A 24,894-nucleotide genomic window follows, 5' to 3' on the forward strand; every position below is an offset into this window, starting at 1 on the left:
TTCTCCAGCCTACATACATACATGGCAGCTTCCTGTTCACAATGGGAGGTTTTACAACACTATTAAAAAGTGTACAAATACAAATTAAAAGACACATACCCAATGCATTTAAAATATGTAGTTTTTATTGTGGGGTGAGTGCCAAGTCAATGATTATAATTACAATTCAGAGATGGGCTTGTGGGGCCAATATGGATATTTGACCATGTCCAACTTGGTCTCGGGGAAGGTGTCGTTGAGATCTTCAATGGTCATCTGGTCGAAGGGGATCATGTTCCTGAACTTATCCAACTGCGAACATACAGGAAAGTGAGAAAGCTATATGTATGATTTCTTCAGGCTACTGGCTAAGGTGTTTAAGCAACTGTTCATTCTCACCTGTGCTTCATACTCTGCGACGCGAGCTTTTGATGCTTCCACGTAAGCTGTGGCATCTTTGTCCTGCAGAAGTCCATTGTTAGAAACTCTCATAAAAAAATGACTCGATTCCAGTGAGAGAAATCTTTTATACAATGTGTGGTGATGGTATTCATTATTTGATGTTAACACTTACAGCCTCGACCTCCTGGGCGTTGATGGCAGTTGTCTGCGTATCAACAGGCTCGGGGATCTTCAGAGCTTTGAACTATAAGTACAAGACAATGATGCAACCAGCAAAGCAAATGACTAGAAGATTTAAATGATTCAAAAAGTTCCAAAGTCATATTCTTAATGTTGGCTTGGATTCTATTTACCTTCTTCTCAAACTCATCAACCATCCCAGCTTTGGCCACAGCGCTCTTGTAATAGCTCCAGTCGATGGCAACAGGAGACTCTGGCAGGGAAGTTAGTCTAGTTAGGGGGGAAAAGGGAAAAAAAAAAAGAAAAACAGTACTGAGCATGTGTTGTTTAGGTAGAACGGCACATGCAAACAAAAGTGGAACTTTTTACAAATGCTGCCAAAGCGCTAAAATGACTTTCAAGTTATTGAGAATATCATCAGTTGTTACTACGCCTTCCTTACTACTGTAAACCATATTTCAGCGTGTCAAGACAATCTCTGTTTGTAGTACTTTTGTCTTTTCACTTTTACAGAGGATGTTAGCAGCAGAACTTGAGCGAACAAAGCAATTATTTTGGGCTCCTTGATGTTTGATCAGTTTTGTCAAGAGACGGCAAAAGTTAAAGAGCAACGACCCAAACTTGACAATCAAAAGCAATGGTGATGACATTCAACTGACTTAGCAGAAATTGCATCACTGCGGGTCTTCAGGGCATTGAACATGCTCTTCTGGTTGGGTGGAACACGCTCAGCAAATGCCACCCAGTCGACGGCCTTCAGGGCTAAACGCCGGGCTGCCATCTTGATAATCTGAAAGACACATAATTGAACACAATGAAAGTCTCGGACATCTACAATGAAGGAAGTCGATTAAAACGTGATGGATGTTTATAAATAACAACAGTCAAGTAGTTATATTCACAATTGACTTTAACAATAATAAACTTATAACTAAATATTGAAGAACACAACATCAGTTCGCAGTTCAACACAGAAATGCAGCATTCAAATTTCTTCTACAATCATGATAAATTGTAACAGATTTAAAATGAGAGAGCATCTCAGACTTTCATCAAAACGTACCAATAAACCAAGTGAGATTTTGACTAAACTGAGACTGCTGACATTAAACTTCGCTTGCTTACATTGTTTCTCAACATAAATATATTTTTTATTTTTTACATTTAATGAAATGTCACCTGCAAATACGACAAGATGCAGCCAGATGAATTCAGTGAAATAGAATCGTTTCCAATAGCATACTACTTAGGAGTAACCCATGCATCTTGCTAAAAGTCCTACTTTTGATGGGTGATGATGAAGTAATGAGTATCTTCCTAATAACTCGGCATAGTCTCATGCGAGTGCAACAGTCATATATAATTCTAGCGGAACACTAAAGCCATTCACATACACTAATTGTGTAAACTAAACTGTATTCATGCCACAATCTTCCCCTTCGTCCTTGGCATGAAATTGAAATTGGCTGCAAAACGACACTAGCATTGTTAGCTGGTTAGCCAAGGTCAGAGGAGACCTTTTCTAACGACAAGGTTTTTGCAAAAAATCGAAGGGCAACAAGTTCACATTTGCAAAGAACGGTCGGGTAACGGGTGCAATTGCACACAGGCACATTGGTACAAGCCGATTTAGCCCCAGTCAATGAAATCTGCCATGAATGTCGGCGTCCTTACCTCGCTTCACCAAAGGAGTCCGTGACAGGAGGAATGATGAGCGGAAGTGATTCTTCTTTGAGCAAAACAGGTCGGCAGTGAGCAAATCGTCGCTCTCTGCTGGTCAAAATGAACAATTACAATGTCGCGTTTAACGCGCTTGTGCGCGGATTCCCGTGGAGAGCGTTCAAGGACCGCCATTCGTGTTATTTTTAATAGTAGGTTTTTCGTAGAATAAGTGAAAAAAAAATCCAGAATGCTCATTTTAGCAATAAAATAGTAAGTCCGGTTTTAAATTTTTAATCACAGTTAATAAACCCCTAAAGAAAATATGGGTTTGAATCAAAATGCAAAATGTTTATGGTCATGTTTTATGTCATTATTTACAATTGATAAAAATGCAAAAATGTTCAATTCAGGCCAAAGTATAAAAATGTAAAAATGAAATCATCCAATTTCAATTAAAATAGATCAAAATGAATTCATACGTTTTAATATACCAACTTTAGGGGGAATGGCTTCATTCATTTACCGGATAAAACATTTTACTATAAGATTAAAAGAAATATGCTGTTTTTTAATATTATGTTTTTTTTAATTCATTACTATATAACCTAATCAACCAAAAATATTGAAGGTGCCCTGCTCTTTTTTTTATTATTATTATCTATATATTTTATTTATCAAATTGGATTAATGAATTTCAAAATAGAAAGAAATTTATTACACTTTTATTAAGTAGTTTTGGGAAAACGTATTGATAGTAAATATAATAGTAGATAACAAAATAAACTTTCTGTGGGTTGAATTAAAAAACAGAGTGGGCTTCTTGTGCCATACTTGTACTCATATATTCATGTACCCTGTAAACTCAGGCATGAGTTTAAAGTGCCCCTGCCATGAACATAGCGTGGCTTTTTTGCTGCATAAATGATAATTACAATTTAGAAAAAAAAAGACTGTACAGCAATAGTAATTTTCTTTGCAATTCTTTGTGTACAATGACATCCATGCGCCCATTATATGAGCCACTCACCCCGCACCTCGGATGTGCTGGATCTCAGCTGTCTTCGGGCAACAGGTGAGGTACATACTCCTCAGTCACCAGCCAATCACAGTGTGAACATGCAGTTGAAATCATCTGTTTCGTATTAAACACCAATGTACGCATGTCCTATATGAATCACCTATTCCCAAATTGTGTGATACTGTCTTTGTAGAGAACATGAATTTCAAAACTTGTGGAAATTACTTCAAATGACATAAAATATTTTACAAATAGCCTTGTACAATTCACTGTTTGCTCAGTTAATATTTTAAATCAGTCAATCACCATGTTCCAAGTTTCCAATTTACATGAATAGTTTGACTCAGAGAGATGTTCACGTTATTTTGGATTAAGGTAATTAGCGCAAACTTTTACCACATACTATATACAACACATTAAATTACCTTCATATATTTTTCTTTTGCTTTAAAATTATATTTTTGGGGTGAGGCAAAGGTCAGTCCTATTACACAACAACATCCAAAACATGTTCAGATATGTTGTAACTTTATTTACATGTCACTATAGATTTTCATATAGAAAAGTGTACACAGTACAAAAGATTCAATAAATACAAAGGTCCTGCTTTTCCTCTACAGCTGGACTTTTTATTTACATAGGCTATACAACAAAATCCCATAAAATTCTATTGTAATCCTCTTAAAGGCAACGTTGGCAGAGTAAACACTATTTGATACACACATTTAATACAGTAATAAATTGTCTCTCTGCTGACAACTTTGTGGTAAGGAAAATAAACAGCTGAAGAAGACAAAAATTGATGCTGGCTCTGAAGGCACTTCCTTTAAGTACTTTTAACTACTCAGTCTCAAATAGTCAATAAACTCATGCAAACCGCACTTTTTCTCCCCACAAATACACACATTTGTACAACGTGTTTAACAATATAGTTTTCAGTTTTTGGAGGTAAGAAGAACATGTGTCTAAAAATATTTTTTTCCAGTTGAAAATATTTATTGTGCCTTTAAATGTTTTTGCAACCTGTTTCCCATTAAAGCACCCACAACAATGCTAAGACAAATAGTACATCCCGTACGTGACAGGTCCACCAAAGAGCCCCGGCACCGGCAGATTCGGCCTAGGATAGGGGTTCGAGGGGGCCCAAGTCGCTGAGCCCTGCATGTGCGCGCTGAGGGGAAAAGGCAGTGCAAAGGCGGACAGGACGGGCTTGGAGGCCAGCTTAAACTTCTCTAACTCGGCTTCCTGTAACCTCTTGGCTTTGGCCCTGCGGTTCTGGAACCAGATCTTCACCTGGGTCTCGGTCAGGTTGAGCGAGCTGGAGAACTCGGCTCTCTCGGCTATAGAGAGGTACTGCTTCTGGCGGAACTTGCGCTCCAGGGCCAGCAGCTGAGAGGTAGTGAAGGGCGTGCGAGGTTTACGGTTGTTTTTGTGCTTCCGTAAGGTACACTGGGATGGACTGGAGCTCCCTAGTGCAGAGATAGAGATAGCAGTCATTACGGGGCCAATTACATACAATCAAAATGACTCGTTGCAAATGCATGTTAAGGAATGTTTGACAATGTTAATCATTTTACTCGTGTCGCAATATTGTGTGGAGGTCTATAGCGCTGGAAGAAAAGTATAAAACCACTACCTGGGGAAAAAAAAGCAGCAAAGTAGAAGCAAATGGCTTAATAATAAAGAATGGACGTACGCTTGTGCTTAAAAAGATGTTTACAGAAAGTCCTCAATTCTTCCGTTTCTTTACACCACAATGTAGTGATAATTTTGTAATAGTCTCTTAATCTCCTAACCCCGAACGTATGAGCTTGTTTATTCATAAAAATAAAAACACGAATCCCCTTATGAGTTTTTCACGCGTTTTGTTGAAGCAAAACAACCCGAATGCATTAAGACAATTTACAAGAGTCTTATATTATAACATGAGCAAGTTAGCCCAATTGCGCAATTTATAAGCAAACAGTACTTTATTATTATTCCACGCATCAGGTGATATTACTTACGAGAGTTCCCCTGGAACCAAGTGCTCTGGTCGCTGTCAGCCGAGTGCAGCGTGTCCTCCGTGGAGCCGCTGCAATTAGCCGGCGAGCCCTCCGCATAAAAAGTCCTCGGAGAGTAGTGCGCCGCGGGGTTCTGAGCATGCACAGTCGACTCGAAAGAAGTCCTACAGGTGCTCTTCTTGGAAATCAAAGACTCGACGCTGAACGGGAGGCGGCTCCTCTCCTTCTCCGTGGTCATGTCCTTGGGCTGCGCGTCCTCCGTCTCCTCCTGAGGATGGCCAACTTGCGCGTCCTGGGACGGCGAGCCCTGCGCTGCGTTCATCGTCAGGCGAGGCGATGGGGCCATGCACCTCCCGGTGGCCCGCAAAAAGGAGCGATGGAGTCGACGATGCGTTCACGGACCGTCTCTCGAGTCAGCAACGCACACTTTAACTTTTACGCACGGGCAGGAAGGTCTATAAGAGGAAGAGGTGTGTTACCATTCCTCGCTCCCACCAATCGGCTGGCTAATTTGGGGTCAGAGCGTGGTTTGGATTGGCTCACAGCCTTCTAAGGAAACATCAAGAGGCCTCTGAAAGGAAAGAGTACTTAATCATACAGACCCCATGCTGCGAGAGGCCATTCATGGCCCTCACAAAGTAGCTTAGACCAATTTTAGTGTAATTAACCAGTGGGGAGGACTCTCTCGACCATTTACATCCATTAGCCGGACAGTCCATCGGCAGCACTCTTAACTCGCGTCTGTTTCGCAGTCCTTCAACAAAGAATGCGACCTGCGTTAGAGCTGTACAGCTCACCATAAAAACGACTGAATGAATATCATGTCCTGCATTCAAAACCTGAAAATCTGAGTGCCTTTCTGCAGAGAGCTAATTTGGATTAAAAAAAAATAGCTGTCAAAATAAAGACTTTCCAGAACAAAAGAGTCAGCCTTGCATAGGAGAAAATCAAATTAAACATCCACAGAGAGCGACGAGTCGGCCTGATTGGGTCAAACACGCATGCAGTATCACGGCAATTAAAGGCCTGTCATGATCCTTTCTGACTTCACAATGGCCTCGCCTGAGAAGCAACAGGCCTTTTTTTTCTTTCTCCAACTCCAACTATTTAATAAGCCAGACAAGTTGAGTGTTGCAGGCGCCAGGCTTGGCTGGATCTCAAAGGAAGACACCTCGGGGAGAAAGGACTCGACCGTGCAACTCCACTGAAGCAATTGTCCCCCAAATATTTCATCCTGCATAGAGAAGTGTTTCTCATCCCACACATTTGCCAGTTTAAAACTCATGTTGTAAAGTTTAGTCTAAACACACATTTCATCATTAAATAACATAAACGGCATTAGCAACAACATCTAATCCATTATGTCAAATCACAATCGTAGCTTGCTGTTGTGGTTGACTAACGTCATTTTAAACTTTCTATTCGATGGTAAATTGAGCAATTTGTCATCATTGAGTAATTATCACGCAATGGATTCTGAGTACATTGTTTAAAGCATCCTAACATGTCACCATATAATGTGTATCAGGAAAACAATTACAACTAGTAAAATGAGTTATGTATGAATTGTATTTCACTTGACCAAATATTCCCATACATAGTTGAAATGACTTTAAAAAGCTGCATTGGGTGGTTGATGATGTAATAGCCCCTCAGGTATGGCACAGCTTTTGATTGGTGACTCAACCTGAGTAAATCCTCATGCGTGTCCCGTCCTATTTGACAAAGACCTCTGTCTCCACACACTGGCGCCTCGTTCGTTACCCACATGGTTTGGGTTTACGTCTCTGTAGGCACCCTTCTATCTGCTAGAAGACTCAGGCAGGGTTTCATCTGCGGTCCATGCAGGTACACCCAGTCATATAAGCAGCACATGTCTCTTCTCTCTTTCCTTTTAGTTTACTCACTTCTGCATTATGTGCCCCAAATGCGTTCGTGCAACAGCGTGCAGTGGAGTGAGCCATGTCAGAAGATGTTAGTGAGTTTGAAAGCAGATTTATCCATCAAGGTCAGTGCAGGCATGACAGGAAGCATGTTCCCTTCTGTTGGCGTCATACATGGAAAACCATTCAAATGCGCTCACTGGTCACTTCATAAAGCATGCTTTCAGCATTTGCTGACATGAAATACAAGGGAAGCACCAAAAAGAGATACTTTACAAAAGACAATAACACCTTTAACGATATTGGAAAGGTTCAAATTTTAGGGCAGTAAGTCATGAATCAGACAGAATGTGTGTCTTTACCACTTCAACATTTCATGTTTCATCAAACATTAAACATAAACATGTTGACTTCACTGAACTGAACTGATTTACACAGAATGAATAAATAAATATTTATAAATAAATAAATAAATAAATAAATAAATAAATAAATAAATAAATAAATAAATAAATAAATAAATAATGAAACTACTTCCTATTTTGATATGGAATCCGCAGACCAAACGTGCGCTGTGAGTTGAGCTCAGTTGTGAATATGAGTTACTCAAAAGTCTCATTCATTTTAATTTTTGTTCTCCTTCAGTTCATATGAGGTGACAAGGAGCCCAACTTCAGGTTGCGCGACTACAATGTAACAATATGATGAACTTTTATTTCCCACAACAACTAGATACAAACGGGATCAGAATTGCTTCAGTCCAGGTTTTAAAACCACTAAAAACCACAACCTCAAAAATTAAAAATATTTATCCCTGGCTGAGAATCAAGCTGATCTTTTTTTCGGAACATATAAAAGTAAAGAGACTCCAAGTGTCCTGTTGTGATATGCTCTAAAAGCCTATTGTGAAACAATTAGCATTTAAAGCTTAATACCTGGTTGTGTCTTTAGAATACATATTCAAAATCACAAGCAACATATTTGTCAACGCAAAATAAGAATCTCTCTCGTGTCAAACCAATTGGCTGATTTTTCTTGGGCATAGCAGACTTGACAAACAATGTGAATTGTCAAATTAGGCCGAGGACTGCAGGACATTTAAGTGGCCGTGTGCACACTGTGGTCACATTTCCGAACCCAAGAATGCTGCTGCAATTTTATTTGCTCAGAGTCCAAAGCTGTGTTGCAGTACATATAACGAGAAACACGGCAGCAGCACCAATTTTTCATTTTCATACCATGAAATCTTGAATGGGTCAAAACCAGATAAACAAATAACTGAAAAAAATGTTGTTTTATCAAAAGTTATAAAGTAATCACAGCTACAGTGCTAAATCGATGAACGAACTCCATCTTGATCAATCACTTCCTGGTGCCCATGGGCGCCACAATGGTGACCTCTACGTGAAACATTTCAATCACTTTTTAATGTTCTATAAAATTCAGTTTATGTCCTTGAGATGAATAAAAGCATTTAAAAAATAATGTCTACTACATCTGGTTTTAATGAAACTGTTATTCTTGTTCTTTTTGTGGCTCTGAAGGGAGACTTCAAAATAATAAATCACAACAATCCCAGATTCATTTTTTAAATCATTACATCCGTATGAAAAAAATAAAATGAATCATGTGACCAATAATTCAAATTCATTCAATTTAAACATGCTGACGTTTGAACCATCATAAAACGGTTCCTGACAGTGGAAGTGCTGACACAATGGTGCAATGAATGTGCAGCACTCGTCTTATAGCGATAACGTTATTGCAGGCCCTGAAGCTCAAAACAAATGTGTGTGTTTGAATATCGTGAGATTACAATTTCAAAGTGTTCCCCATGCGAAGGGGAACAATGGCGTGGGTGGGAAGTTAAAAAAGCGGGTCTCTTTCAAATAAACAAGCATGGCTTGCTTCTGAAAAGGATTGCAACGGAGCAGCCGCATTGGTTCTCAGAGGATTGGAAGCAGCCACCCTCTTCCTCCTCCTCCCCCTCCTCCTTCTCCTGCTCAGCTTCCACACACGGTAAACCCAAACAACCCGATGGAGCCTCCTCACGAGCAGAATTCAGCACATTTTTAATCCCACTTTAGTCCACCACCTCTGCCTTCATCTTCCCATCCTGCATGAAAGTCGAAGATGGGGGTGTCAAACTTCCTTTTTTGTGGGCTATTGCTTAATGAGCCTGAAAATACAATTGCACTGTTGCGGCTGTGAAGATAGCCTCCAGGCTGGTGTAAATTAGCAGTGTGAGGAAGCCCAGAGGGCTTGCTGAGCGTGCAGAATAGGGAGATGTGGCGAGTGGAGAAAATCCTGTTAGGAAACTGACGCGGAGGAATCCCGTGTCTTTTAGCCTCGACTGTGGCCGACGGGCTCACTTGTTGCACGGGCAAATCCCAGATCCATGACAATGGAGCGACTTCCTGACACTAGTGAACGCCATTATCTCGGGACGGTTTTGAACCCGCAATTCCAGAAAATAGCTCTTTTGAGGTGCTCCCTTAATCATCACTCAATTGAATTTTCTATGCTAGTATAAAATTTAAGTGAGGGTGCCGTGGTGAGAGTTTCCCACATAGCATATGTCCTCTCGTGAGCACTGGCTGCTCTTTTGACCGCTCCGCTTGGCATCTGCTGCCCGTAGCCTGCCTATATCTGCATTCTAATGCAACTATCCTGCTGGGATGTTAACTTTAGGCCCTCCATAATTGATGGCTTCCACACTTCAGCCGGGCCCCCCCCTTCCCTTGCCCTCTCCCCACTGATTGTTGGTATATCTCTGTGGTTTGGGGGTCTTTCACTCACTCATTGTTCTTTTATGGAGGAATTATAATAGACTAACGTAGGGGGGGAGCAAAGAGAAAGAAGCCATGGAGTAGATAAAAAGAGAGTCACTGCTGATATTTAGTGAACTCTGAAGGGGGAGTTTTCATTCTCATTCTGCAAGTTTGGCACATGCCTTCTGTTACTAAGTGGCAGTGCATTGAAAGAGAGCCTTGCATTTCCCATTCTGTGTCTCCGCTAGGTGCCTCGACTTACAACCCTGGCAGCTGTTGGGCCTTCTATGTTGCTATAGACTCCTCTCCACAGGTGAGCTGCCCTACCCAACTCCCAGTCTCCACTTCACTCAATGGAGCTCCTTTCAAGTCGTCGACCGTGAGTGTGCGTGTGTGTGTGTGTGTGTGTGCGTGTGTGTGTGCATGCACAGAGCAGCACAAACCAAAGCAAGCAGGGTGACTTTAAATATCTCACGAAATGCTTGCAATGATGCTACACCTGCAGAATCATGGCGTACCTCACATCAAAGATGGACAATTGGTATCCATCCGCACTTGGAAAAGAAAACATCCTTGTTCTAAACTCCCTTCAAGTCTTAAAAAATGTAGGTGAACATGGTGAACTGGTGAACATACTTCTTACATTAAAAAATGGGAGGGGTGGGTCACAGAAAAACAACTATCAAATATATTGAAATGAAAAATATATCCACTAATATTTAAATCCCCCATTTGAATGCATCAATAATGCATTATCAACAACACCATATAGTAATCATTTTGCAAGCATGCACATATTTTGTTCATATTTGGAATTGGCTTTTTGTCACACATCTGTATGTAGTACGTAGTACAATCCCCCCCCGTAGCAAATATTGTGCCACCCTTGGACATTGCCCATCCCTACCCGAGATTAAGTGTTTTGTTTTTCTGTGGCCATTTTGCAGCACCAAACTTTCAAAAAAAATAGGCAAGACAGACATCAGCATATTGGGTAATACCTCACGAGACCTTAGTTCAACAAGTATCACAAGGCTGGCTCTGTGTGTTTGTGTATTGCTTTTTCTTTGTTTCCGAGCAGCCTCAGCAAGGGGCTTTAAGTGTTGAAAAACATGAAGAGAGGAAGAATATACACAGCAACTTGGTGATTCAGAGGACTCTCATTGGAAGTGGTAAGACTCCAGTGTCACCACACCTGCCGTCAGTCGTTGTCAAAGTTTTTGCACTTTTATTACCAGTAAGAGTTAAAATGTAAACTGCTGGGTAAAAAGTAACCCAAATTGGGTTAAATAGCTAAGACAGTGCTGCATCCAAAATGGATCGAGCAAATGATGGGTTATTTATTATACCTATAAAATTAGCTAAAGATTTTACACTGGGTGTAAAGTACCTTTACAGATTAGTTAAACCTACCAATAAATTGTTTACCTGGTTACCAGTATGGCTGCAGTTCAAAATAGTTATATAAATTCCATTACCTACATTTTCTAAGAGGAAGCATATGTTTTTCCATTTAAGTGGTTGATTTTTGTAAATGTCACCAAAAAATTCCTTTTCAGTGCTTTGAGAAACCACTTTAAATGATGTTAGCAGTTTTTGCCAGGGCAGGTTTCAGCACCTTTTTCTTCGTCTGAAGTCGGTGGCAGAATATTTCCCTGTTTATTTTCTTCTTATTTTTTTCCCTCCCGTGTGATGCGAGCTGTTACATATTACTCCTGAGGTGTGGTGCCTCTCCCCTCAAAGGCCTCCAGTGTTTCCCCCAAACTGCTGCCAAGCTGGGCTATCTATTCATTTGGTTACTTAAGTGTAATTGCTCCCCTTTGAAGCCTCAGAGAGGCAAATCATTTGCTTTGGCCTCGGGGCAGTAATGGTCACCGAGCCGGCGACCCCCTCCTGGTCCGAGAGCGTCGGAGAGACCGCGAGAGGCCAGAACCCATACAGAGAAGAAATAATACAGCCAGGGCCGCTCAATTTCACCTCTCTTTTCATCCTATTCTTTGAAAACTTTTTATTAACAACAGCTTTCTCTCTCAAACCGGGGCGCCGGGACAAGGGGGGAGACGAGGCACAGGGAGGGGCTTGAGAGACTATCGGCGGAGGAGGTGGAGGGGGTCCCCGTCCCCCCGTAGATGTCTGCCGGAGTCTCACATGGTCTCGTGCTCACTCACATGCACACATCATCAACAGTGACAGGTCAAGGAGGCACTGAGCCCCTTCCCCCCTTCCACTCTCCCCCATGCTTCACACCGCTAAACAGGGACTCAAGTTTCGTACACCACGAGCTTACGCACACACTGAATATATGAATTTATTCATCTTTATCGTATATTTTGCATTTAACCCATGACAGGCCCTAGTAATACTGTATATTGTAAACAAAGAGCCCATTTATTGCTGAAAATTACTGTCACTTACTGTAATTGTCACTATGCCGAGAGCATTGACATTGTAATCTCATAATAGCATAATGGGGGCTGAAACTGTGTACAGGGGGACAATTAGAACAGTGTAGCACAGGAAAAACATTTTCCCATTCAAGCAGAGAGAGTGAACATTGTGTGAATGTGTGCGTGTGTTTGCTCGTGTGTGCATGAATGCGTGCATGTATGTTTTTATATTGCTAGAACCAGAAAAATTGGGAAATCAACTACAGTCATGGCCAAAGGTTGTGGCTGGGACTCAAATGTCATGTTTTATTAACTTGGCTCCTTGTGAGATTGTTTGTAATTTACATTGATTTTGTATTGTTGTATTGTGCTGCAGCTTTTATATATATGTATGTATATATATATATATATATATATATATATATATATATATATATATATATATATATATATTTCTTCTAAATAGCGTGATTGTATTCAAGGTCCCGGGGCAGAATTAGTGCAAGAAAAGTTGCTTATAAATGCTACATTTTACTTGCATCGTTGTGACTTTGAGGTTTTTTTTTTTTTTTTTTAAGAGAGAAGCTTTCCCTGCAGTCAAGCCAGATGGTAACAATTCTTGGACATATTACAGGTTGCTCTGTGCCAAATAGCATACCTTTGGGCTGTGTTTCCAGTGGGCTATAAAAGAAAATAATGTAATTTTGATCTATTTTATCAGACATCGCCCTGCCCTGGCTACACTGACACCGGATAAGAATTTGATATTTTTTACCTTTTACACCCTCGGTGCACATTTTCAATATCTGCCCTGCTGTGTGACTTTGTTTGTTTGACTTTTGCAATGAGATGAAATATGCAGAGAATTACTCCCGTGTTGTCACACATAAGGCCGTCAATAGGACACGATTAATAAGATACTCAAGGTTGTGCTGTGTGAATACATGTGAGGGATCTTGCAGACACTTTTAAAAAGGCCTGACCTTCACATCCCAGTGTAATACTGACACAGTAGCAAACTATCTTGAGTGGTCCACCATCAGTTCCATGACTCACCACTGACCTTGCAAAACCTTTTCCAGACCCATTTTGGAACCTTAAGGGACCATCATGCGGCCCTGCAATCCATATGAGATTCCATGATACTGAACACACCTGAGAACTTAGTGTGAACTTACATAAACACACACACATTAGTGAAGACAACAAATCTCAGAGAACTTTCCCACAATGTATCTAAAGATTGTGCAGTCACAGAAACAACCACATCAAGGTGGGACAATGGAGGACATTAGCTCAGGTTTTCCATTGTGAGGGTTATTTTCTTCTCGCTTGATCACACGCACGACCGGAGGCCTGCTGAGTGGAATTGCTCGCGCTAATGGCGCTACACACTTTTGTAGCAGGAAATGGGACAGCCGCGTCGTAACTGCTAAAACGGTGATTAAAAATACTCAAATTGCATCATGATGTGACGGAGAAAAACAAGTCCTGCAAGTGGAGTGACGGCCCCGCTCTGGGCTGTGTAAATGTCGCAGTTTTGTGGAAAGTAAATAAATAAAATCCTCCAAATGTTGGTTAGCTAGTAAAGTCTAATTAAAGCTCACAATATTAACTCTGTAATTTGCTCGTCTAGGCGTGTCCCTGCCTTAGTTTAATTGGATACAACATGCACCTAATGAGACAAATAGTTCCCAAAGTTGTGCCTGGCTAAATGTCGGTTGTGGATGCTGGAAAGTTCTTTGTACTCTGTAGGGAGGGTCATCATCTAAATGATGTGTTTTATATCACTTTGGTAATGAAAAGAATGGGCGCCTTGTATAAGACCGAGTAAAAAACATGGATTCAATTTAACATCATAAGAAAAGTACAGCAAGCACTATTTTGTGGTGCCTTTCCTTGTGATGCTTGTTGAAAGCCATTGAAGATAACACTACAATTTTGCTGAGATAAACTGTGGCAGACAGGCGAGTCTCAATCGGTACAAAACTTTCTTTGTCTGTCATCTCCAGCGGTCACTTAAAAAGACGAGCGTCCGCCTCCATGGGTGTCCGACTTTTTTGACCAAATGTTTTTCTTCTTTATTCCCCTCCTTTCCGGGAAATTGTGGTTGTATGCAAACCTTTAATGAGCTCCATCTTTGACCTGCTTTGTACTTTTCCAGAGATGTCATGTCTCCAAAGTCAAGGAATGACTTAACATGTCCTCATGATTGAATCTTAATAGAAGGCAGTCAGAAAAAAAACAGGGCTCAGTGCCCCCCTAATGTGAAGATCCTTGTAAAAGTGAAACTGCAAATGCTAAATGCAGCGCAAGACGATGGTAAAGTTAATATGCAGGATTATCATTTCCTCACTATGTTTGCTTTAAATGACGTAATGCACTATAACACAAAATTAATGTTAAATGTGTAAAATTCTCGTAGAAAGTACTCACGATTTTAGAAAGTTCTTATTTCTTTCGGAAAAAGGGAACATGATTGTAAGTGACATGCTTGCTGTCATATTGTTTGAGGTTTTTGCCAAAGTAATCAAATTTTGGATGGTTTGGAAAGCCAACGTCATGGTGTGCTTCCTCACTCAGGACATATTTTCAAATGTATCCACTTTAAATGGAAAAATATCCTGCGATATACTATGACCAAAGTTATTTTCTTTAAAAAAAAAAAAACAGTAAAAAAACATCCCTCGGGAGAAATAATTTCCATGCGACAATATAAACTTTCCTATTACATTATCCAGTTGTCATGTCCTCAAATCTGTTTGTTTTGTCATGTTGCTGCAGGCTTGTTTTGTGCGTGTGCAGGAAACCCCACTTTAATTAAGTGTGATGGAACACATGTGTCCTTTATCGGGGGCCAGCATCTTCTACTGTTGGCCTTTCAAATGACACTGGCTCCATGGGATAATTTGGCTTTGGCTTTAAAGGGGGGGGGGGGGGTCTTCTCCAGGGGTGCCTCTCCATGTGCCTGTCAGCATGGATCAGCTGATTTCTGCTGTGTCTTTAGGCCTTTTATGGCAGATTAACGACAGTACACGGTCATGGATAGGTAGTATTAAAATAAAGGAGGTAAGAGAAATAAAATTTTGCGGCTGCGTCTTGGGCAATTGTGAAATCTAATTTGACCACTGTACATTCATTTTTGTACAAACTGTTGTCATGTTCGTCCTCAGCTTCTGTGAGGCACGCTGAACATGTAGTTTCATTAAAACCATTTTCTCAAAAGTAGTTACATTTTTTTTTTTTACTTATTCCTTTACTATAAAAGTGGCTTGCTACTCAGCGACAATAAGAAAAGGTGACAACAGAGTGACACTAGTGGAGAACCACTGTTGAAGATCAATTAGTAAATTGTCCTTTCCTTGTTATGACTTCAATGCTTAAAGAAGCAAACAAAGAAACTTGCATCCTGGCTTATATAATCATGCATGCCGAGATGCACACACACACGCACACAAACACACATAGGCCATGACTCAGCTAAGTTTTGTAATTCCCAAACCAACATCCCACAATGGAACAGTGTTTACTGTCACGCTGCATTCTTATCACATCATCAAACCAACAATTCTGGCTGGCTAAATAATAAAAGTGACAGTAAGCCTGATTTTCATTGGTGTTTAGAGGCAAAGGTGGGGAGTGTTGGGGGGGGGGGGGGGTGTTCTTTGAGAAAATTGATTCCCAGCAAAGCTCTTGCGTCGTCTGCACTCGGCACCGCTTTGACCGACAGTCCAATCATCTCCGTGCCTTTGCTGGCAGCCTGCTTCCAATTTACCAACGTTTGATTTTGTTTATATATATTTTCTCCTTGGCACAAAAAGATTGGCCAAATCTGCCAACGTTTCAGAAGTGAACTCCTCAAAGGATTTTTCTAATAAATAGCACTAGATTCAAATTTTACAGCATGAGCCGTCAACAGGAAGAACGGGCGGCATGACTTGGGGCCAACAGCTTTAATTGGCTGTCTGCAGGAATTTTGGCTGCGGTGAACTAATTGACCCACAACTCCCCGGTGCTTTATCAAAACGGGGGGAAAACGCCACCAGGCTGATAAGCGGCCAGCCTTGTAAACCAATCTATAACCATTGGCCAATTTGAAACATGTGTTATTGGCTAGTTTACGATTGGTCCCTTCTTCTATATGACTGATGCTCAACTCTAAGCTGACGTTTGTAAGATTTAATAACTGGCTGTTGAAGAAGCTTAAGGAATATTTCTTGCTCCTGCTAATGTCAATAGAGCCTATTCTCTTTAACGGACAGAGGTCACATCCTAGATTGGTCGGCGGTCAATCACAAGGTGCATATACTAACAAACGACCATTCAAATATGGTTGTTGTAACATTCATTCTCTGAACATTGTAGAAGAATTGCATTTGTTTCTTCAGAACAGAGCTATTTAATTGAGTCAGGCTTGTCATTTATGTTGTTTTCGTGTTAAGATGTTGCACCAGGGGCTAGCTGACAGTAAACAGGACAGATTCTTCTACCTTTGGCTTCATTCTTCTCAAAGCGCACATGCTAATTGCAGAAACTGCTGCTCGCCGCAATGTGGTCGGGCAAATAAACAAATATGGAGCATCTTGCTTTATTCCCTTTCTTGGAGGAGGGCTCAAGTCTGACAAGAAACAAACTGACTCCGTTTTTTTTTTTGTTCTCCTCTGACTATAGAACACATTTACTTTTGCTTTTGCTCCATAAACTGACCGTTGGGGCATGTTTTCACGAACTCATGTAGGGTCACTGATCTTTTGACTTTGGACAAGAAAAATGATGCCATAAACGCTCCGAGTGGCTGCGACAAGTCGCAGTGATCAAAACCAGCTGCCAATTAACTTAATGACTGAATCTATCACATTCAATTAGAGGGAGTCTACGAGCTGCCAATCCAGCCCTCGGATCACTGGTGATACAAAAACACAGGCGGAGTGATCACTTTAGGAGCCATGTCTGTGTCTTTGTGATCCTTATCTGGCAGGCCCTGTGTCGTATTTGAAGCAGGCCCCCCCTCCCAACACCCCTGACGGGTCCCACGGATGAAACGTTGTATGGAAGGGATCACCTCAACCTCTGGAATCCATCGGCCGCTTTCTGTCTTGCCCGCTTGACAAATGGGTTCCAACAGCACCCGGGGAGCGTCGGAGAGAATTCCTCCTGATGTGTGACTGTGGAGAAGATAGGAGCAAAATCTAAGCGATCAATCCATCCCAAGTAAGATAGATGACGCAAAATAAAACATAACGAAAGCCCCTTTCGCTCAATAATCTGACTTTGGCTATTATTCCCCAGAGCAGCAGCTATCTGACAAGAGTTTGCTCCATGGTCAGTGTCTTTAACCCCACATGATAACACTTAGCCCAGCCATAAAGAATTGGCCCCTTTAACTGATCCATTAGCGTCTGATCCCTGAGAGAGGACCTGCTGGTGTCTACTGAAACTTACCAGGAAACCTTGAAAGGAAACAGCATGGCAGACGAGCGGCAAGATCAAAGCGTGGCTCCCTCCTCATCTTCCTCAGCTCCCATTCTCTATCTGCTTCTCTCCTATCTGCAGATTTGACACAATGTTCACATACCTGTAAATCAGCAGCAATCATTCTTTTCTTCAGCCGATGTGTGACATATTTATTATAAAATGAAATTCAATGGCTGACATGGGTCAGCCTGCGATAGATACACGTTGGTTCCATTTTAAAATTCACCATCCTTGAATGATATCATGTATGTATCAAATTGTCTGTGTTCTTTTGCTTGTTTTCACAGATATCCGACATCAATCTGCAGTCAGATTATAAAATAGTCGAGGACTGATTTGTTGCAGAGAATCAGTGTGATGGATCAAGATTTTAAGATTGGAATGCTCAGTTGTGACACCATTGGAGGGATTAATTGAAAATTATGTTTATTGTTGTGTCTGTCTGTATTTTCTAGCGGTGAAGAACTGCATTTAATCATACTTGAAGCTGTTTCTAATAAATTTTTCCTCTTGTGTAGCCAAACAATAAAAGTGCTGTGCTGCGCCGAAAAGAGCTAACAGATGATTGACGGGATGTTTTTCCCAAATGTCCCCTCATCTCGACACACTTGTTATTGGCCCTTGTTACAACCAGTTAGTGGTATTCATTTTTAGTGTGCTACTTTTATGACAATCACAAATGGTTACAATCATTCTGACTCTACCACGAAAGTGAACATTAGGTCTGAGATGCCTGACATATTCTTCCCCGTTGTCCTGTCCGGTATGTCTGTACTTTGTCTTCATGTCCCTGCCACTTTCCCTCCCGTTGTTATTCCGACGCATCCCTCCTCCCAACATCCCCCTGCTGATCAGCCTCTGCTCTCTCTACTCCCAAACTTTCCCATGCAGCTTCTCTTAACTACCAGCAGCCCCCTGGCTTCCTCCCACCAGTGTTTTCAATTTAGTACCACTATGAACCGGTTCACATTGTAACGTTATCAATTAGTCCGAGACTCCGCAGATTTTACAGGCCCAGGAGTGAGTTTTGGTGATTTACTGGCCGCGAAGGAGATGGAAGGGAGGGATGTGCAGACATGGGCTGATATGAGGCTTTTCTGTGGGAACAGAGTCGATGTGGTGCGTACCTTGAGGATTTGGTCCTGTGTGTGGTTTTGGGTCCCAGTAGAAATGTGGTGAGAAAGATGAAAAGGCTCGTGAGAGGAAATATAAAGGAAAAGGAAAACATTTGATATTTTCCGCAGGGTCAAATGGTTCTTATCATACGTTTTGGATTTCAACCACACAATTTATCTTTTCTATGCCATACAAATTGTATTCTGGCCGTGGAAATAGCCGACAAAGAGCAAAGTATTTTAATCCTAGAATTTGAATCTTCTCGTACGGCACGAGTACAGACATTGGGTGAATTAGAACAATGAAGCGTTATCGTTCTAATTTATCAAATGTTGAAGTTGAAAGAAGCTGAAGAGTCTCATGTTCATGAAAGATTTATACGGTGCGTACAGTCACTACACAGTCCCTAATGTAATCAAAACCTGAGTGTTCTGTGACCTTACATAACCTTGACCTTCTAACTCACAATAGCTTCTCACTCACAACCCAGCTTTTGCTAATAGGTTTTCAGAAAACATAATCATTAACAAATCAACTGCATGTCTGTTATCAAAACAGTCATACTAAAAAATATGTTTGACAATTTTGGACCACCATTGGAAGACACATACATACCTGTATGTGCAGTTATATTATGTGCTGAATTGCTTGCATAGACTATAATGAGTTTTGTGTGTGTGTGTGCGTGTGTGCGTGTGTGTTATAAGAGACCAGAGTGGGGTTTGTTGGCTTGTCAGTACACACCAGTGGCCCCCATGGTGTCTCTCAGTGTCTTCCTCTTAATTACCCATCATTCCTCTCAGGGCTTGGCCCCTCACAAATTACGGCACATTGTCCATTGCCGATCGGCCTGTCATCGCACGGCTCCACATTTCAGAGCACGGCTCCTTGTGGACCGAGAACAGAGCTGGGGGGCCGAGATGAGACATACACAACACGACCATTTAGTGTGTGTGAGTGTGCATTTGCAGACTCTCTTTGGCCATTAAGTGTGGTGCCAACTGACTCTGTGAACCCAGATGCTTTTCTGCCAAATCAGCAGCACCAAATGACAGTGGGACGGTATGAATATCCACTACACGTCAGCCTAAGAGAGAACAAGTGCAATGGAGGGTGTGGATGTGTGTGCGTGAGGGGGGGGGGGGGGGGGGTCTCCATGGAAAAGTGTCTTTTAGCCTAAGTGCATTACTCAGGCGATGAAGTGAGAAGAAGTGACCTTCTGTTCTACATAGGGTGATGAATACCATGAGTGAAACCCAGTGACACTGCATTATCAAGTGGATGCTCTTTGAGCAAATTACATGAAAATGCAAAATGAATGTGTGTGCGAATTAATAATAATAATAATAATAATAATTACCTGCACTGTAGTAAATTGTTGCATGCTGTGCAGGTGGCACAAGTTTGATTCCCAGCCACTACTGGTCTCAAGCCCAGTTAAAAAAATGGTGGTTCACTCTAAAACTCCAAACTGTGCCAAGCAAATCATATGGGTGGTTTGCTGTGGTAATCCCTGTTGGGACAAGCAGAAAGTATAAATTGTAACATAGCAGATTTTATATTAGCAACCATATCTTCCAGGACTGATTATTTCTCTATCCAGTACTTCCCTTTGGATAAATCATACTGGAATCCAAACTATTTGCCACTGTCCCGGAAAAGACCTTTAAGTCATATACATGCTCAATTACCTGTGATTGGCTGGCGACCAGTCTTGGGTGTACCCCATCTCTTGCCCAATGTCACCCAGGGTAGGCAACAGCTCACCTGTGACCCCAAGGAAGCAAGCATAACAGAAATTGGATGAAGATAGACTGTATGGTTATTTTCATTATAACAGTACTGTATCCGGCAGCAACGTAGAATAAACTGAGAAACCAAATATTTGATGTTATTATTTAGCAGTAGTAGAAGTGTGCGCTCTTCTGAGTATGATTCTTGTTCCATTGATGTTTTTCCATTTGGTTAATCCAGTATCATAAATACAACATTGTTCTGGATGGTTTCTTCACAGTGTGAGTGCAGCTTGCGTGTATGTGGCGACGCCGTCCTTCAACTTCTCTGAGCCGACTGCCTAATTCTCTTCATCTTGCTGGAGTAAGTCAGTTGAGAGTGTGCGTGCCAAGTTGTTGCATCATCTGAACATTAAAAACGGATTGAAAAACAAACACATAGTAAACTATAATTGTAGGCCTTGGCAATGAGGGCTTTTAATGTTACAAGTTCTCCCTATTATTAGCCTAAATGCGAGTAAAACGCTAATTAATAATCACAAGCACATGCTGTACAAAGCAAGGAATTTTTTATAGGGACGTTAGCTGTAAATTGGATTAAAAAGTGCAATAGCGGCTGGTCAAGCTCTTCAACTATCAAGGATTTTCCAGGATGAAATATGGCCGTAATTTCATTCAAAAATCATAATCGGCTGCACTTTTCAAAGCACGTTCGCTCAACTTTCCATGCTGCCTGAAATATTACCACAATGTGTCATGTGTGTAAAGAATGTAGCACCCCGCGGCTCCCAAAAACAAATACCTCTTAATTATAAGCAATTTCCCTTAAGTGCTCACTGGGACACATGAAAGCATCAGTAACTGTAAGAGTTGGAATTTGGGTATGGGGGGTGGTGAGACTCGGCTGTAAAAAAAAAAAAAAGAACATTACCCTCCCAGCTCTGAGGTTTGGTTTTCGAATGCAGGCTCCAGCTTTCCTGTGCAAGGTTTACATTTCTTCTTCCTCCTCTCACATTAAAAAACATGCATGTTAGGTTGATTTAAAAATTTTCCGTCACTATGAATGTGTGTGTTAAAGGTTGTTTGCTTGTGTACGATCAGTCCAGGGTGTTAGCTGCCTCTTGCACAAATTCAGCTAGGATAGACTACAGCCCACATGCAACACTACTAAAGTATAGAAAATGCACTATAATAAAAGACAACTTTAATTTTTGGGAGGCTAACACAGTGATACTAATTTGAGAATTTTAAAGAAAAAAAGAAGTGTTTTATGGCAAAGCATAAATAAATGAAATGTGATGTCATCTCATTGCACACTCACCTCATCGCCCCTCAATAAATCAGAAAATAATAAGAAAAGAAAATGGCATGATTAAGTTGCATGTTTCTTTCGTGCATTTGTACTAAATTTGCTTGAAATTACCAAAGCAGTTTGCTAGAAATCACATTAATGTTAGCACATTTATTTACTTACTTTTTTTTTTTTTTACTTACACCTATCTTTTTGCATTCATTGAATGCAATCACTTGCGTCCTGTCTAATCCCCTCTATCACCCAGGATGGGAAAGCAAAGGGGGTGATCTACATTTGGTACTGATTAAGACACGGCAAAATATTTTAAAGAAGTTGTCGGGGGTGCTTGGAGACCACAGAAGTCCCACACATACATCAGAAGGCTCTGTCTAATTTAGATGTCTAAGAATTTTCTGCCTCGTGCCAGTAAGTCTCAGCCTCGGTGCAAATAAATGGCGCAATGCGAGCGCACACTAGGCCCCATTTGTAAGCCATTAAAATATTTTCGATGTGACATATTAATTAAGAGTATTGCCTTGAAGGTCCTCAAGCCTGCCATTTTGAGCGTGGTGCTCCATGACGTAGCTGACACAAATACGTGAGCTGATGATCGCTTTCAATCATCTGTAACTCATCATGTCATGACTAAAAAAAGACGTACATCTCTTGAGATGACTCATGTTGTGTTTTGCTGCAAGTTCAAGTTCACTCCATCGTCCCAAAACGCAAAGGGAACTTTGACCAGAAAACCGAAAGATACTCAGTATCAGGAAATACAATCCAATTGTCACTTCTAGATATATGACGCTCACTGTGGCTTCTGCATCCCACTGCTGGGAGCGAGCAAACAATGGGACTACTCATCACTACTGGATGCAAATATATCTTCTTTTCAAAATATCGGCGAGGTCTGTACGTCACTCTAATGACAACAGTGATTGTTTGTCGACCAAAACAAACAGAATCTCTTCATGTGTTTGCGTCACTGATACAAATCCCTTAGGGAGTTTTTGTCTTCATCATGTGGATTGTCTTTGTATCTTTCGGAAGATTAGAGCTCTAATAACTTTCATCCTCGGCCCTCGTAGCGTCACTAAAATGTTTACAAGAGGGCAGCAAGCTCCTTTGGTGAAGCCGTGCATTCATTACACAAACTTTGACTCAGTTGACTGTGTATAAATATATCCATTTCATTATGGAAGCCGGTCAAGTATTTGTTTTGGCGCCCCCCCCCCACCCTCGCATATAACTTAAATTGCTGCAAGCTGTTGCACTTGGAAAAGACATTCTCATGATGCTCGCACAAATCACAGTTAAATGTCACACTGAAATGACTACTGGCAACCAGTTTATTCCCTGAATATCACGGCCTATTCAGGAGCACCTTGGTTTTGAATGGTTTTGATGATTTTTGACATTTGTTTATAATCACTCCTCTCAGCTTTCTTCCTCATCTCCCGTTGCCCATGAAACAAAAGTAGCTTTCAGTATGATATGTCATTTTCAGGAGGCAATTGAGATAAGTGAAGATGTCACTGGAAAACAGTATTCTGGAATTCTTATCGTGAGCAAATCATTTTTGAGTAAAGTTCGGACGACCACACTGCTGCCACACTACTGCCACCGTCTGACTCAGGCGTGCACAGGGTTGGCACAGTCGCACTATATTTGTAATATGTCCATTCAGGCATCCATTTTCTGAACCACTTCACCCTCACAAGTGTCTACAATTAATAACAAGTATTTCAAAAATTCCAATGATATAAAGATGTGTGCTATGCAGATCTGGTTGTTTTGTTTTACTGCTTTCGAGTGAGTTTTTTGTTGCTGAATCACAAACCAACAAGGAATTTGACTGAGTCATTTTTCAAAAGACCACCTCGAAAACAAACCTGTAACTTATCGCAAGCATCGAAAATGTCAACAATGTAAAAGGAATGGTTAAATGTCTCACGACGAGCTAGCTGTATGGCATATTCTAAGGGACATAGCCTGATGGGACAGGCACCACATCGGGCCTCTGCAGCCATGGGAAAAGACCCCTAGGTGGCAGCCTACCTCATGAATCCTCCACTGTAATAATTACATCAGTCCTGTGATAAAAGCACTGGCTTTTATTTGCTCAGTGGGCAACAAAAGGCAGTACGTCTGAGCCCGGGGTAAGTTATGATCAGTCGCTCCCGCCCTTTAAACAGCAGCTTGATAGGATCTGTTGTGTGCGCTCTCAGCTTGTCTAATGTTACTCCCATCAAAGAGGCCCCAGTAGAGCTGAATGGAGGATGATGTGTGTACTGCCTCTGCTTAGTGGAGGCATTTCCAGCTGGCGCCAGTGCAGAGGAAACCCACTGAGACATACAACAACACATACAGACATTGGGGTCAGCCCCGATTCACCCTCTTATTGCCTGATCACAGTTCCCCTTTTCAGGCCAGACTGCCTCTCTCTCTCTTTTGCTTTCTTCGGGCCTCATCCATTTGATCATACATTGTGGAGCCTAATTCATTTAGAGTAAGATGAATAAGGGGGGTTGAAGGTTAAGAAGCCACTGGCACCAAATGAGATTCAACACAGGAGTTGTAAAAATAGATGGCTCCGTTTTGATTGCTGCTGTCAGAGGGGTCTTCATTTATTTCATGTTTGATATTGTACCGAGAGTTATTCATGATATTTTGTGACCCTTGTGTAGCACAGTAATAAATCCAAATATTGCACAGGGTTCTCAGTATGATGCAATGCAATTCCACACCACTACATATCACAACACGTTATGACATATTAAAGTGCCTCAATGATTTTGTACAAGCGTACATATGGTAGGCAGCTTTTTTTCTTAACCAAATGTTAACATTAACGCAAATGTTTTTTTTTAATTCTGGGTGGATGATGTAGGATGAGCAACCTCCACACAGAAAAATCCGTGGTCTGCCTTTATACTTGCAACTATTTTCACAGAATTTCAAATTCAACAAAATGATATCAAAATTGGTACC

The 24,894-nt window shown here is 41.2% G+C and overlaps 3 protein-coding genes across 3 annotated transcripts; all 3 read right to left on the reverse strand.

Annotated features, from left to right (window-relative positions):
* Positions 1-107: 107 nt before the first annotated feature.
* Positions 108-2,337, reverse strand: atp5pd (ATP synthase peripheral stalk subunit d). The gene is made up of 6 exons (XM_088373531.1): positions 2,236-2,337; positions 1,221-1,351; positions 735-831; positions 554-625; positions 379-441; positions 108-291 (listed from the first exon to the last, which is right to left on the reverse strand). The coding sequence occupies exons 2-6, from the start codon at positions 1,340-1,342 to the stop codon at positions 160-162; spliced, it is 486 nt and encodes a 161-aa protein (XP_088229657.1). The 5' UTR covers positions 1,343-1,351; positions 2,236-2,337; the 3' UTR covers positions 108-159.
* Positions 2,338-3,786: 1,449 nt separating this feature from the next.
* LOC148399222 (homeobox protein MSX-2-like) lies at positions 3,787-5,948 on the reverse strand. Its single transcript, XM_088373579.1, has 2 exons — positions 5,248-5,948; positions 3,787-4,710 (listed from the first exon to the last, which is right to left on the reverse strand). The coding sequence occupies exons 1-2, from the start codon at positions 5,588-5,590 to the stop codon at positions 4,295-4,297; spliced, it is 759 nt and encodes a 252-aa protein (XP_088229705.1). The 5' UTR covers positions 5,591-5,948; the 3' UTR covers positions 3,787-4,294.
* A 2,677-nt stretch (positions 5,949-8,625) lies between these two features.
* On the reverse strand, positions 8,626-24,878 carry LOC148399223 (uncharacterized). The gene is made up of 8 exons (XM_088373577.1): positions 20,568-24,878; positions 20,237-20,389; positions 19,621-19,783; positions 18,888-18,902; positions 17,728-17,832; positions 17,348-17,450; positions 10,398-10,452; positions 8,626-9,243 (listed from the first exon to the last, which is right to left on the reverse strand). The coding sequence occupies exons 3-8, from the start codon at positions 19,631-19,633 to the stop codon at positions 9,211-9,213; spliced, it is 324 nt and encodes a 107-aa protein (XP_088229703.1). The 5' UTR covers positions 19,634-19,783; positions 20,237-20,389; positions 20,568-24,878; the 3' UTR covers positions 8,626-9,210.
* Between the last annotated feature and the right edge of the window lie 16 nt (positions 24,879-24,894).

Source organism: Syngnathus floridae, chromosome 4 (genome assembly GCF_059516105.1).
Source record: "Syngnathus floridae isolate MCC-2025c chromosome 4, RoL_Sflo_1.0, whole genome shotgun sequence".
In the NCBI taxonomy this organism is placed as follows: Eukaryota; Metazoa; Chordata; class Actinopteri; order Syngnathiformes; family Syngnathidae; genus Syngnathus; species Syngnathus floridae.

What these genes read in the sequence shown, in the direction of transcription:
- atp5pd (XM_088373531.1), bottom strand. Translation starts at nt 1,342, where the DNA reads ATGGCAGCCCGGCGTTTAGCCCTGAAGGCCGTCGACTGGGTGGCATTT. An exon ending in AGTGATGCAATTTCTGCTAA is followed by an intron (nt 832 to 1,220) that starts GTCAGTTGAATG and finishes CCCCCTAACTAG; the next exon opens with ACTAACTTCCCTGCCAGAGT. An exon ending in ACGCCCAGGAGGTCGAGGCT is followed by an intron (nt 442 to 553) that starts GTAAGTGTTAAC and finishes GGACTTCTGCAG; the next exon opens with GACAAAGATGCCACAGCTTA.
- LOC148399222 (XM_088373579.1), bottom strand. Translation starts at nt 5,590, where the DNA reads ATGGCCCCATCGCCTCGCCTGACGATGAACGCAGCGCAGGGCTCGCCG. An exon ending in TTGGTTCCAGGGGAACTCTC is followed by an intron (nt 4,711 to 5,247) that starts GTAAGTAATATC and finishes TCTCTGCACTAG; the next exon opens with GGAGCTCCAGTCCATCCCAG.
- LOC148399223 (XM_088373577.1), bottom strand. An exon ending in TTTCCTTTCAAGGTTTCCTG is followed by an intron (nt 17,451 to 17,727) that starts GTAAGTTTCAGT and finishes TCTTCTCCACAG; the next exon opens with TCACACATCAGGAGGAATTC. An exon ending in GGTACGCCATGATTCTGCAG is followed by an intron (nt 9,244 to 10,397) that starts GTGTAGCATCAT and finishes ACTTTCATGCAG; the next exon opens with GATGGGAAGATGAAGGCAGA.